Genomic DNA, 13,467 nt, shown 5'->3' on the forward strand with positions numbered 1-13,467 from the left:
CAGGAAAATATTATAACTTTATTTGCTACATTGACAGCAGCTCCGAGTGGGTTTGGTGGCCGCTATCTCTACATGGGGTGTCTAAAGTGGGGACGATAGTCAGCACTTCCCCAGGTAGGGGGCGGGGAAGGCGGGGCCAGGCGAGCTTGGGGCAGGAGCATGACTGCCGCCAGCCTCAGGGCTGTGAGACGGATGGTGCAGCGTCTCTGCAGGTGGGTCCTAGTGGGTGGCTCAGAGGCGGGGAGATCCAGTGTCCAGTGCGGGGAACAGAGCTCGCGCTACCTCACAGGCCCGGTGGGGGCGGCCAGGGCTGCTCGGCCAGTTCACGCTCCAGCTGCTTGAAACGCTTCTTGGAGGCCCGTTTGGGTCGAAGCCGCCGCAGGCAGGCTGGAAGACACTGGTCCAGAATGCTCTGCAGAGGACAGGGAGGTGCCAAGAGGCCATGTGACTGAGTCCCACCCCAGAGCCCCCCGAAACCGCAGCCCAGGGCGGGGCCCACCTCTAGCATGAAGGCCCCCACGAAGTTGACGGCAACTAGGCCCAGCAACAGCAGCTTGAAAAAGGTGTCAGTGATGTTCCTCAGTGCCAGCGGCCCCTGCAGGAGACCGGGGGCCAGGAGGATGCCCACCAGGACAGAACCCAGGAGCGCCAGGGCCACCAGGAAGGGCACTGAGGGGAAGGGGAGTCTGTCAGGCCACGGAGCCTTCTCACACCCACGCGTGCCGCAGCGCCACCTCCCCGCCCCCCCAGCCCCTCCTGCCCAGCACCGTTGGTGTAGAGCGGCTGGCGGAAGGGCGCCCCCTTGGACACAGCCACGGCCAGGATGAGGTACTGGAAGCTGGACAGAGAGAAGACCACTGTGTTCTCATAGTTGGGCAGGTTGTCTGGTGCAGACACGGTCCTGTTCAGAGGCACAAACCTGGGGGTACGGGGACTGGGGTCAGGAAACGGGGACAAGGCAGGGGTGCACCTTGGGGATGGGACCCCTACTCACCAGGGCTGTGTCACAGTCAGGAAGTAGCCCCCCAGCTGCACGCCGGCCACCAGGGCCACCTGCAGCAGCAGGCTGCTCAGCACGGGCACGCTGAGCAGAGCCCCTGGGGGCCGTGCTCGCCCCAGCGCCAGCGCGGGCCCTGTGCGGCTCATGAGCACTGCCACTGTGGTGGTGATGGCCAGGTCGATGACCAGGAACTGCACGTCGCCCAGGTTGGTGTTGATCTGCCGACAGGGGCGGGAGGGCAGAGGGTAGGTAGCCCCTACCCTGATGGGAGGCACAGCCCTGCGCCTAGGGTGTCTGACTGGGTAAGTACTGTGCCTCCCCTGCACGCTGACAGGGAGGCAGCACACTCCTGTCCTGCGGACCCCCCAGTCCGATGGAAGAGACACTGCCCGGCCTGGAGGGGCGCCCCCCTCGGCCGGAGGGAGAGGCTCAGGCTCTGGCTTTCGGAGCCCCCAGGCTCCTGGAGAACACAGGGTCCCCACCCGTAGGAACCTCCTACATTCAATTTATGGAGGACACGGGGACAGACATTAGTAGATCTGCACTGCCCCATGGTGTCACCTGCTTTCAGTGGGGGCGAGCAGCACATTGCCAGAGTGGAGGGCCTGGAGGTACCCTCTGAGCAGGCGTGGGGGCACAGCCAAGGTGCGGGCCCGGGCGAGCAGGGACGGGAGGACCCGTGGGAAAGGGGCAGCCTGGGCTCCGTCCAGTCCTGCCTCCCCCTCCTTCGCCCCTGCCTGGGCTCTGCGTCAGTGTCTCCTGCAGATGGGGAACTCCCAAGGACGGGTGCTCCTGTTTCTGGGGACCTACTGCACATCAGGTGCTGTGCTCAGGGCTCCCCTCGTCTCAAATAAGCCTGCCACCTGAGGCCCAGGAGCTGCCCGAGTCGCTCAGCTAGAAGTGGCAGAGCAGGTTTGGAGCCACACCATCTAGCCCAGAACCCGTGGGCACCTAATCACACGAGAGTGAGCGTCCTCACCCTGGGCCTGGCACGGGGCCTACTCTTGGGCATGGCTTGAGGCAGGGAGCCCTGCAGACACTCACCGTGTAGAGGATCAGGACGGAGATGAACTGGGTCAGGCTGTAGAGGGCCATGTACTTGAAGACGCTGAAGGATGTATCGAGGGAACAACGACCTTCCCTGGTGGCGGGCGGTGGGTGTTAGGGGGCCAGGCTGGCTGATGGGCCCTGCCGAGCCCTCACCCACAGGCCCTGTCTGCCTCACCTGACGACCGTGGGCACACACTCAATGCTGGCCATGCTCGAGGTGAAGGGCGAGACCACTGAGGCCTCAGCCTGGGAGAGCGAGATGCCCACATCAGCTGCCTTCAGGGCACCACAGTCATTGGCACCGTCCCCACACATGCCCACGCAGTACCTGATGGATACAGGCAGGCAGGTGTGGCCCGGGTACCTAAGCTGGCTCTGAGCCTGTGAGGCACCTCCGCGTCTGTGAAATGGGCCCTTCCCGCTCCTGGGCCTCTGCAGAACCCCGGGGTGGGGGGACTCCCGCGGCCCACATGGTGTCTGATTCGCAGTAGGTGCTTGGTAAACAGGTGCAGCACCTCCTGTCAGCATGCGAGGCCCCGGAGACCTGCTTGGGTTCCCTCTGAGGGTGATGGCACTCTTTGGCCTGAGCTGGGAGGTGGGGACGGATGGCGCCGCTGACCCCACAGATCCCTCGCCTGCACGCACTTACTGAAGCTTCTGCAGCTGGCACACCAGCTCTGTCTTCTGCTCAGGAGCCATGCGGGCAAAGATGGTGCCCTGGACCAGGACCTGGGGTAACAGGAGATGGGAGGGGCTGAGGCCGCTGCAGGGTGGGGGTGGGGGAGGCCAGAGGAGGGAGTGGAGCACAGGGAGGCTGGGGGCAGCCCTACCTTGGGCAGCAGCTTGGGGAAGTGCTTCGTAAGGACACCAAAGGTGGACCCGCTGAGGGCCAGGTGGCTCAATCGGGGCTCTGGCTCCATGGTGTAGCTTGCAGCCTGGTCAGGATCCTGGGGGCCCGGGAAGCTCAGCTCAGCTCCCCCTGCCCACCCCGGAGAGCTGGGGCCTGGGTCAGGTGATCAGGGTGGGGCCAGGGGTGGGGTGTGGTGTGGTTAGAACTCGGTCAGCCTCACCTTAGTGCTGTTCGTGGCTGCGGAGGACTCCGTGGGCAGGAGCTCCAGGCAGGCAGGCTGGCCCTGCTCAGGGGGCGTGGCGTGGATGATGACCAGACGCTCCCGGGGGCTCACCATGCCACAGCTCTGGGCCACAGTGACTGCCGTCTGCAGGTTGTCCCCTGGGGAGTATGGGGCAAGGTCAGGGTCCAGCTGCTATCCAGGGGACCATCCTCACCCTGACACTTCTGGGTGGGACAGAAGCTGTCTGCCATGACTGACAGCATGAGATCAGGTAGGTCATGGACATCTCTGAACCTTGCTTTCCTCATCTGTAAAATCAGGCCTCAAAGGTCTTAGGAGAAACTGGAGATCGGGGTTCAGGCCCACATGAATTACTGAGCACTGGAGATCGGGGTTCAGGCCCACATGAATTACTGAGCACTGAGACTTGCTGGAGAGAGCAAGCAAGTGAGGAAGAGAGAGGGGAGGAGAGAGAGAGAGAGAGAGAGAGAGAGAGTGTGTGTGTGCGCGCGCGCAGGGGCAGGGTGGGCGAGGAGGAGGACACGGGCCGATTGGGCCACTCCAGGTCACCCAGCTAGAATCTTTCTTTTCTTGCACCATGAAATCGGCACAGCTTTTGAGGCTGACATGATTTTCCCCATTTCTCCAAGGTAGAACCTGGAACTTGGAGAAGTCACCCAGCAGGTGTGTGGCCAGGATGTCCAACACTACCCTTTCCAAGCATCGCCTTCCTCATCTGTCAAAATGGAGTGACAGTGACCACTTGGGAGGGATGTTGTGAAGATCCATGAAATGTCTGAAAGGACCTGGCCTGAAAACAGGGGCCCAAAGAGACGCTCTAAGAAGGACCACAGGTACCCTTCTCTCTGCCTGTGATGGCCACGGGTACCTGTGACCATGACGGTGCGGATGTGGGTCCTCCGCAGGGCCTGGATAACTGGGGTCGTCTGTGGCTTTAACACGTTCCTCATGACTAGCAGCCCCAGGAGGCTCAGCTCCTGCTCCAACGTATCCCTGGATGGTGGGCAGGCATGGGTCAGAGGTCATGCAGTGACCAAGGACCCTCCCTCAGCCGATGGGCAAGGGCATCCTCTCTGGGCTCTGCCTGCAGGAGAGCCTCCCTTTGTCCCTCCCTGGGCCTGAGTCATAGTCCCCAAGGGGGCAGGGCAAGGGGATGGGCCTACCTTGTCAGTTGCTGAGCTGCTTCCAGGCTGGGCGTGATGGGCAGTGGCTTGCTGGCGAGGGCCACAACGCGATGGCCAGCAGCTGTGTGGCTCTGCAGCACCTGAGCAAAGTTGGTGGGCACTGCCAGGGAGAGGAAGAGGAGGTGGGTGCAGGGACAGAGGCTAGATGCCCACCCCGTTCTGTACAGACTCTCGGTCTGCCTCTGTCACCTGTCTCAGGGTTGCAGAGGCCTGCCACCAGCTCAGGGGAGCCCTTGACATAGGCCTCCGGCTGAGCAGCCCCCGGCCACGCCACCACCACGTTCATGCGCTGCAGGGCTGATGAGAAGGGGAAGCGGCCGAGGATGCTGACTGGCACCAGGGGCTCCTCCTATAGGGATGGAGGAGGAGCTTAAGGGGCCGGCCTGTGGTGTTCACATCTCCTACCTCACACCCAACAGGCACACCCGTGGCTTACCGTGCCCTGCAGCTGGGGGTCCTGAGGTGGGGGTTTCATCACTGCCAAGACCTGGGAGCCAAATGCTGAGTGTGCAGCCGGCCCCTCCTCCAGAACCTGGAAGGCAGGCAGAGATGGTTGGCATACAGGTGGTTGGGCACTAGCTTGGCCTGGGGCAGCCAATCCTTGGCCCGTGGAGAGAGGCAGCAGGAGAGATTCAAGTTAGACTCATGAAGACTTCCTTCATGGAAGACTGGACAGAACAGAAGTCAAGAAAGTGGGCTTTGGAGTCAAATGGACCCAAGTTTAAACTGTGGCTTTGCCACTTACAGCTGCTGGGTGACTTTGGGCAAGTAATTCCAAATCTCCCTCAGTCTCAGTTTTCTCCCTGTAAAGCAAGTTTCAAGCTTCTTTCCTGGGGCTACAGGGATGTGGACATGAGACAGGGCCTGTGCGGCAGAGTGCTGGCACATAGTAGGTGCTCAGCATGTGGCCCTGGCCATTGTTATTATTGATGGTGGGCATAGTAGATACTACCCTGGAGGTCTTAGAATGGACAGGTGGGTTAGTTAGGGCCCAGCTGCCCAGAGGCAGGGGGCTGACCAGCTCGGCCTCCTCACCCAGCCAGTAGATTCCACCATCTTGAGGTCCATGGGATCGCCCACTGGGGTGTCCTGGAGCCGGCTGAGGGCATGGCAGGTGGCCAGTGCTCGGAGCAGAGGCCCCATGGGCAGGCGGCGGGGCTCTGGGAACAGTGGCAGGAACGCCTGCCCCTTCAGGGGCACCACACCCATCACATCCAAGCCGTCCTCAGTGAGGGTGCCCGTCTGCAGAGGGCAAGGGTGGGCCAGCGGTGAGTCCTGGGGTTAGCCGTGCCCTGCTGGGTTGGGTGCCCAAGCCGTAGGTCAGGTGGGTCCCCTGGGAGCCCCAGGAGCCAGAGCTAGAGCCAGAAGAGGTCCTCCCTTGCTTGCAGACCTTGGTCTGTGTGGGCCCCTCAGCCAGGGACAGCCTGCCCAGTGCCCAGTTTCTGTCTGCCTTGTCCCCCCTTCCTCATCCCTTTGGCTGCCTCAGGCGGCCCTTGCCTTGGGCTCCCGCCCACAGCTCTTTGCTACCCCTCATTTGCTGGCTGCAGTACCAGGAAGAGGGCCTGGTCATTCACTGAGCCCGAGTGGCCGCTGAGCGGGTGAAGGGATGCCTGCTCCTGCCGCTGTACCCGCTGCCCACATGCCTGGCGCCCTCACCAGCCTGGAGCTCTGCATCTGATCACGCCCCACCCTGTCAGTCTGAAAACTCTCTGCGGCCCTCACCGCTCTCACAATGATGTCCGAACTCCCCACGAGGGCCCCAGCCTCTGCCCAAGTAGGGTCCTGCCTGTCCATCCTGCCCCCTCTCCCTGTGCCCCAGGCAGGCGGTCTGTTCCTCCAGGGAGGCGGCGGATGCCTGTGTCTCGGGATGGCCCACCCCTCACTGAGGCCACAAGGGGCCTGCTCAGAAGAGTCTTCCTTGAATGCCCTCTCCCTAAGGGAGGACCCCCAGCATGCTCCCATTTGCTTCCTTCCAAAGCCCCATCACTATCTGTGGCAGCCAGTGCCGCCCAGGGCACTCGTCTGGCGGTGGCCGGCTCTGTGCGGGTGCTGCTTGCAGTACCAAGAAACCCATAAGTGATTCTAGGCCATTCATCTGCCAGACCATGAGCTTGACTTGGTGGGAGCTGGACGGGGCAGCTCCTCTGCGTGTCTCCACCCCAGGGCAGGACCGGGCAGCCGGCCGGCCCTCAGTCGGTGTTGCTGAGTGAAGAATGTGGATATGGAGTGGTGCCCACTCCCCTGCCCTGTGATGCCCACCTTGTCGAAACACACGAGCTGGAGCTTGCCCGCCAGGTTGATGCGCAGCGGGTGGATGCAGAAGATGCCCTGACTCCTCAGCCGGCTCTGGGCATAGAGCGTGCACACAGTCATGGCGGCCGGCAGGGCGGGCGGCACCACCACCGTCACCAGGTCCAGAGCTCGGACCACAATCTCATTCACAGGCACCTGGCAGGATGCAACATGACTGACAAGTGCCAGGCTGGGTGGCTGCAGGCTCCCCTACTTCCAGCCCGGCCCCAAGGCTTACCTGCTGGCGGCAGAGGATGAAGATGCTGTAGATGGTGCCAAGGAGAGCTGGGGAGACAGCCAGGGCTCAGCAGGATTGGGCATGGGGCCTTGGGGGTCACTGGCAGAGTGGGGCACAGGGGGACACTCACCCAGGACAGAGAGAGCAGCCACAAACTTCATGCTGTGTTTGTAGAACTTGAAGTTGATGGGCCGGGGGTGCAAGATGGAGCTCACCAGGCCCCCTTTAGCTGTGCAGAACCCTGCGGGGAGATGGGGAGGCTGTAGCAGGGAAGCTGAGGGTCAGGATGGGCCTCCCTAACCCCTTTCCCACCTGCCTGCACCGCCGGGGCTGTCAATCGCCCCGTTTGGGGTGGCACATGCTGGCCCACCGGCCTTGGCCAGCCCTCATAGGGTTTAATTAACTAAATTAGTGGATATCACCTACAAATTGTGTGCTTTTACTTAAAATCCAGATATACAGTTTTTGCTGAAAAAGTCAGATCTGGTGATCCTGTATCCCACTCCTCTGTGGCAAGAACCTGCTGGAGCTGTGCAGCAATGCTCGCTTCCCAAGGGGTGGACTCTTTCCTGCTTGCCGTGTCCCTAGCCACTTCAGCCAACCCCAAGTTGGCGTGGACTTGCCCAAGTTCCCATAAAGGGCAGTGGCGGAGACAGGTCCCGCCCTGCCCATGTCACCCCTTCTCTGTGTGCTGGGCCAACACCCCTGCCTGCTGCCCTGACTCTTACCTGTTTGGGTCACCACTGCCAGGACATGGGGTCCTACAAAGCCCCGGGCCTGCAAGACGAGTGTCCCACAGAAGAGCGTGTGCCGCCGGTGGGTCTCAGGATTATAGGGCGCCGGCCCCTTGGGCAGAACTGTCTTCAGCACCGGAACGCTCTCCCCTGGGAGGGACGTGCTGTGAAACCCGTGACGGTCTCTGTGCCTCTCCCTCCCACCAACAAGACCAAGAGTCTCACAGACTTATGGTTCCATAAGCCCTCGGTCTCATTAACTCTTACAACCGTGTGTGAAGAAATCATCGCCCTCATTTTACAGAGAGGGACACTGAGGCTCAGAGAGGCAAAAGACAGAGACACAGCAAGACACTCCCGGAGGGATGTGCAGCAGCCAGTTACTAGGAACCATCTACTGGGGGAGTCGGACAGAGTGTGCGCACACGCGCCTGCTCGTGTGGGGGACAGGAGCTGGGGAAAGGCTTTCTGCTGTTGGAATGTGGAAGTATTTTACAGCAAGCTGGATTGCTTTCATACTTCAAATCAATATAGATACTGACCCGGGGTGCTTAACCTCCGTAAAGCCCTGAGTATGCTGCCTGGCAAAGAACAGCAGTGTTACTGAGTGCCCGAGGGCTGTAGGATTAGGAGGTGCAGAAGCCACGCTTGTCACTTGAGAGCAAAAGGAAAAGAAGAAACTCAGACTCAGACTTCTGATGCAAGGCAGAGGGGCATGGTGGCAGGGGAGGAGCAACAGAGCCGTGGGCCCGGGGCTGGGGCTGACCTGTCAGGGAGCTCTCGTTGACCACACACTCGCCAGCCACCAGGGCGGCATCACAGGGCACCAGCCCGCCTTCCTGGGGCAGCACCAGGCAGTCTCCCGGCACCAGCTCGCTGGAGTCGACCCAGTCCTCAGCTGCGGGCAGACGGGAGCCTCAGCAGAGTTAGGGACCCCCAGCTGGCTCCTCCCGCCTCCCTCCCTTCCTCCACTCTCACCTCCCCCAGGCCGGCGGACACACACCCGTAGAGACAGCTTCACCATGTCCCTCAGGGTCTGGCTTTGCTGTGGGCAGGGGGACAAGTGGGGAAGGAGTGGGTGGAGGCCCCGTTGGAGGCCTGCCTGCCTCACCCTGTCTGCATCGCACCACCCACCTTTCTGGTCTTGTAGAGTGCCAGGCAGATGGAGACGGTGGAAATGAGGAAGATGCACAGGGCGTACCAGTAGTAGTGGTCGGCCAGCCACAGCCCGATGCTGAAGGCCTGGAACCCATAGTAGGGGTTCAGTGCCTGGGGGCGAGGCGGGGAGGCAGCATCAGGGCCCATGCACCCCCAGGCAGCCCAGCCACCGGCTGGGCTTCCTGTGCCCATGGGAGCAGAGGGCCCGTGCCAAAGGACTGAAGCCAGGCCCTTCTCCTGGTCAGTCTCATCCAGATGGCCATCATGTCCCCAGCTTCTCTGTGCTAAAGAGGACACAGGCAATTACAGGCCAGGCCCCTGCTAAGCACTTCATCTCAGTGTCCTAAACGGTGATGAGTTCCACAAGGCAGATGCTGTCAACAGCTCCATTTTGCAGATGAAGAAACGGGGGCACAAAAGGGGCAAGTCACTTGCCTAAAACCACAAAGCTCCTGAGGAGCTGAGTGGGGTTTGCTCTAGGCCAGACTCCAGCACCTTCTCTCCCTCTCCCAGGCATCTGCCGCAGTCTCAGAGGGCTGGGATGTCAACGGTACTTCCGGTGTGTTCGGGTCACTGGCTTCCCTCTGTACCTGTGTGACCTTGACCAGGCACATCACCTGGGTTCCTCATGTGTGAACACGGTATCCCTAGTCCTAGTCTCTACTCTTGGGGCTGTCAGGAGAAAAGGTGGCAGCTGCACGGAAGGATCTAGACTTTGGAGTGTGGCTCTTAGCACACAGTAGAAGCCCAGGCTGTATGGGTTTGCCTCTTGCCTCTAATCCTCAGCCCAGAACCTCCAATTCCTCACCCTGAGCTGCCTGGGGTTGGGTCTGAGATGACTCTCGTCTATGCAGAAGGGGTCAGCTGGTCTGGTATGCCACTGTAAAGTAGCCCAGAAAGGGCAAACCTCTGGCCAAGGTCACTCAGCCAATTTAGGCCACAGCTGGGGCAAGGACCAGGGACAGCCCTACCTCGTCCACCAGCAGCTGGAGATAGGACTTGACTGGTACACTGATCTCGTTGGGGCCATAGATGGTCTTCCTGTAGGGACAGAAGGGGTTGGGCCATCAGGTGGAGGGGCTCTGGCAGCTGGATGCTCTGGGGGTAGTAGAGCTTCCCTCTCTATAGCCAGGGAAACTGAGGCCCAGAGAAGACAGATGACTTAAAGAAGGCCACACCTGGGGAAGGATAAGATAGGGGTCCCCGGCTCTAGACAGGGGTCTCTCCAGACATGTCTGGACACCTTTGGTCCAGGATAGCACCCACCTCACAACTTGGTCCTGGAAGCCAAGGCCAGAGCAGGCACGGCGGATGTCGTCACAGGTGCGGCCATGGTCCAGCAGGCTGGTGTGGAGAGAGGCACATGTGTGGGTGACAGGGCCTGGGCTCTGCAGCCCCCCGACTCCATGAAGGCCAGGGGCTCAGGCCCAGAAGCTTAAGTTGCACCCTAAGCTCCTGGGAAAATGCAGCTCCCTCCCTAACTCTGGGCTTAGCTTTCTTCTTCTTTCTTCTGATTGGGCCCCTACACACTTCTCGAAGCAAGGAGAACAATGAGATGATGGTACTAGTCATCTCAGTTTTCTCATCTGCAAAATGGGGCTGGTGACAGCATCCACCTCACAGGGCTACAGGTGGATTAAATGAGATAAGCTATGCAAAGTGCGCGCTGACTATGCAATAAATATGTCTGCAATTTTTGCTGTTCTTATGTAGCAGAGGCTCTTGGTGCCCCTTGGCACTCACCTCTGCTTGGTGCAGCAGCTTACTGCAAACACCTGACTTTACTGTAGGGCTCTTCCGGGCTGGGGGAGCATGCTTGGCCCAAGAACCCTGAAGGCCAAAAGGGCCCAAGAGTTCATGCCCCTGGGGGCAGCCTGCTGCCCATAATGGGAGGGAGGTGATAGGCAAGTACCCCAGCTTCGCCACTCCTTGGGTGAGGGCACCCCAAGATGCATGCTCCACACTGGCTCAAAGAGATCCCTGAGGGGAACAAGCTCCAGGTGCCCACAATGCCCCCTCCGCTGGCTACCTCCCCTCCCCTCCTGTCGGCCTTCCTCAGCATTTCCAGGATCACCTTCCAAACAAATTCCCTGCACTTGAATCCCCATCTTGGGGTCTGCTTCTTGGGGCTCAAACTAAGATGTGTCATGAGCTCACACCTATCAAGTACTTAGTAGGTGACAGAGCAGGGTCTGGACCCCAAACAGATGGTCCACGTCCAGAGCCTGTGGCCTGATTCACAGCAGTGCTACCACTGTGGCCAGAGACGGGGCACATCTCCACCTGAACTTATGTACTTCACCCTCAGAATAGCCCAAGGATGCAGGGGTTCCCTTCCTGCCCTAGACACAGAGACCCAGAGGCCTGGGAAGGCTCAGGGACTTGCCCAGGTTGCAGGGGCCAAGGCAGAGCTGACAGGTGAGCCCAGGCTGGGCCACTTTGTGCCACCTCTCTGTCCAACCCAGTGCCACTGTGGGAGCTGGTGGGAGTGTGGGAGCCACGCCGGCCTTGACTCCTACCTGACTTGGCAGAAGGCCTGCTGGGTCTCGATCCAGATATAGCGCCGGCCCTCGAAGAGGTAGTACCGCAGCATGCGTGGCTGGGAAGGGGGAGGAGAGGGGCTGGGCTGGGGGCTGGAGGTGGCCCGAGAGCGCTGTGTGTTTGGGGAGTCAGGGGCAGGGACCAGTGTAAGGAAAGAGGCGGGGAGGCTTGGAGGTGCGAAGGTGGTCAGCCAGCGTCCCAGAAGCTTGGGACAGTGGAACCAGAGGTTCCACGGAGGCCAACCAGCACAGTGTACAGAGCATGAAACGGAGGTCCAGAGATGGGGAAGGGCTTGTGCGGAACCCAGCTGTCCACTCACTGACTCTTGGTTCTGGTGGAGCTGGGCAGTATCCTTCCAGGCACCCTCTGGCACTGCCCCTAGGGCCGCCTGGCTCCGGCCATCCTCCCCTGCAACTGCTGGGGGCAGCTCCAGGCTGGGGAGGGACATGGGGGTCAGTGTGGAGCTCTGGGCATTGCTCCTGCAGGGTCGCCTTCCCCCACCCAGGATGGGTGGCACCAGGGTCACAGTCTTTGCAGGAAGGGGAGCAGGGGCCTCGGGGCTGCCTCACCTACCTGCCCTCGCTGATGGCCTCCGTCTGCACCTGGACCGTGTAGAGCTGCCATGAACTATCCTGGAGCACAGAGGTGTGGACTCAGTCCTGGAAGAGACCCCACCCCTTGCAGGCCCCACCCCACAGCCTGGTGGCTGCTGCTGGAGAAGGCAGGGACCGAGGACAAAGGGGGAGCCCCTCAAGCCCAGCCAACCTGCCCCTTCCGCCGCTGCCCAGATGTCCCAGAGAGAGCTGCCTGCTCAGGCGCCCACAGGAAGTCAGTGGCCAGGCTGGACCGAGAACCCAAACCTCCTCCGCCCCTGACTCTGGCCCAGCGCCACCCCTGAGGCCTGACTCGCACCTCTTTGTCTCTTATTTCGATGACGAGTGTTTCGGCGCGGGCCAGGTTGCACGGCCGGAGCCGCAGCCGCACCCCCCACACCGGCCTCCAGCGGAAGAGCAGCAAAGGGAGCCCTGCCATCACCCAGACCACGAAGTGATAGCCGATGACCCTCCATGGACTGCCACAGTAGCCGCTGAGCCTCTGCGGACGAGGGAGAAGACCGAGGTGGGTGGGCTGGAGGGCCAGGACTGAGTCCAGCCTGGGCCCGCCTGGCCGTGCCCACGTACCACGGATGAAACTGAGGAGCTGAGGGGATCTACAGATGTCTCTATCATCAGGGTCCCATAACCGGCCGGCGGGCTGCTGACTAGAGGGCTGCTGTCTGTGGACAGAACAGAGAAAGGCCATTTTGCAGGTGCTCCTCCTCCTCTTATTGATTTATTTAGGCATAAGAAGTACCGTCATTTTCTAGGCTGGTCTGATAGACCCAGTAGCTCAAGTTGCCTGTCTGTGACTGGCTGTTTGGTCGGTGCTCACCCGGTCTTGTCTCCCTGGGCGCCTAGTCATTTCTGGCTGGCTGTGGGCCCAGCGCTGGCGGACAGGGCCTGGTGGGCACCTGAGCTTCCACTCACACATCCCACCACTCGCTTCCCGGAGCTCTGTGTCCCACTTTTCCACCTGGTCCCCACTGAGGGCAGGGATCGGGGCTGCCTCTCTTTGATCAGGCCTGGCCGTGAGGAGATGTGGACAAGTTGAGTCTGTACTGACAGAATGTTGGAGGGGGGACAGCCCCAGTCCAAAGGTGGAATAGACGAGGGAGGGACCCAGCCCCTGGGGGTGGGCTAGAGAGGAGGAGAGAGCTGAGCAAGCTCCAAGGTCTGCGGAGAGAAGCTGCTGGGTGCGAGGGCCCGGCTAAGCAGTTACAAAGGTTCCTTATTTGAGCCTCTGTGAGCAAGGGCGTGCTATCACCCCCAGTTTAAAGATGGGTAAACAGCCTCAGGGAGTAACACCAGGTGGCTCTATTACAGGAATTCTTATTTATTTATTTATTTATTTATTTATTTTGGTATCATTAACTACAATTACATGAGGAACATTATGTTTACTTGGCTCCTCTTCACCAAGTCCCCCCCACAACCCCCACTACAGTCACTGTCCATCCGCGTAGTAAGATGCTATAGAATCACTACTTGTCTTCTCTGTGCTGCACAGCCCTCCCCGTGCCCCACCCCGACATTATACATGCTAATTGGAAGGACTCCTTTCTTTTTCCCGCCCTTAT

At 60.6% G+C, this 13,467-nt stretch overlaps 1 protein-coding gene across 5 annotated transcripts in view; it reads right to left on the reverse strand.

Moving 5' to 3' along the window:
- The window catches only part of ATP13A2 (ATPase cation transporting 13A2), an 18,664-nt gene continuing 5,197 nt past the window's right edge, over positions 1-13,467 (reverse strand). Inside the window, exons 2-29 of one of the 5 annotated variants that reach the window (XM_036914396.2) lie at positions 12,473-12,567; positions 12,204-12,386; positions 11,865-11,923; positions 11,611-11,725; positions 11,270-11,349; positions 10,017-10,094; positions 9,722-9,791; positions 8,727-8,834; positions 8,571-8,637; positions 8,359-8,490; positions 7,587-7,742; positions 6,989-7,099; positions 6,859-6,905; positions 6,588-6,776; positions 5,364-5,570; positions 4,765-4,860; positions 4,518-4,677; positions 4,308-4,428; positions 4,013-4,137; positions 3,121-3,281; positions 2,881-2,997; positions 2,700-2,779; positions 2,226-2,378; positions 2,045-2,141; positions 995-1,218; positions 768-919; positions 500-669; positions 1-412 (exon numbers count right to left, since the gene is read on the reverse strand). In XM_036914396.2, coding sequence (XP_036770291.2) covers positions 284-412; positions 500-669; positions 768-919; positions 995-1,218; positions 2,045-2,141; positions 2,226-2,378; positions 2,700-2,779; positions 2,881-2,997; positions 3,121-3,281; positions 4,013-4,137; positions 4,308-4,428; positions 4,518-4,677; positions 4,765-4,860; positions 5,364-5,570; positions 6,588-6,776; positions 6,859-6,905; positions 6,989-7,099; positions 7,587-7,742; positions 8,359-8,490; positions 8,571-8,637; positions 8,727-8,834; positions 9,722-9,791; positions 10,017-10,094; positions 11,270-11,349; positions 11,611-11,725; positions 11,865-11,923; positions 12,204-12,386; positions 12,473-12,567 — 3,482 coding nt within the window. In that variant the 3' untranslated portion in view covers positions 1-283. Of the gene's footprint in view, positions 413-499; positions 670-767; positions 920-994; positions 1,219-2,044; positions 2,142-2,225; positions 2,379-2,699; positions 2,780-2,880; positions 2,998-3,120; positions 3,282-4,012; positions 4,138-4,307; positions 4,429-4,517; positions 4,678-4,764; positions 4,861-5,363; positions 5,571-6,587; positions 6,777-6,858; positions 6,906-6,988; positions 7,100-7,586; positions 7,743-8,358; positions 8,491-8,570; positions 8,638-8,726; positions 8,862-9,721; positions 9,792-10,016; positions 10,095-11,269; positions 11,350-11,610; positions 11,726-11,864; positions 11,924-12,203; positions 12,387-12,472; positions 12,568-13,467 lie in introns of all 5 variants that reach the window. The other 4 variants (XM_036914397.2, XM_036914395.2, XM_036914399.2 and 1 more) reach the window with 4 other exon arrangements.

This window comes from Manis pentadactyla, chromosome 4 (assembly GCF_030020395.1).
Source record: "Manis pentadactyla isolate mManPen7 chromosome 4, mManPen7.hap1, whole genome shotgun sequence".
In the NCBI taxonomy this organism is placed as follows: Eukaryota; Metazoa; Chordata; class Mammalia; order Pholidota; family Manidae; genus Manis; species Manis pentadactyla.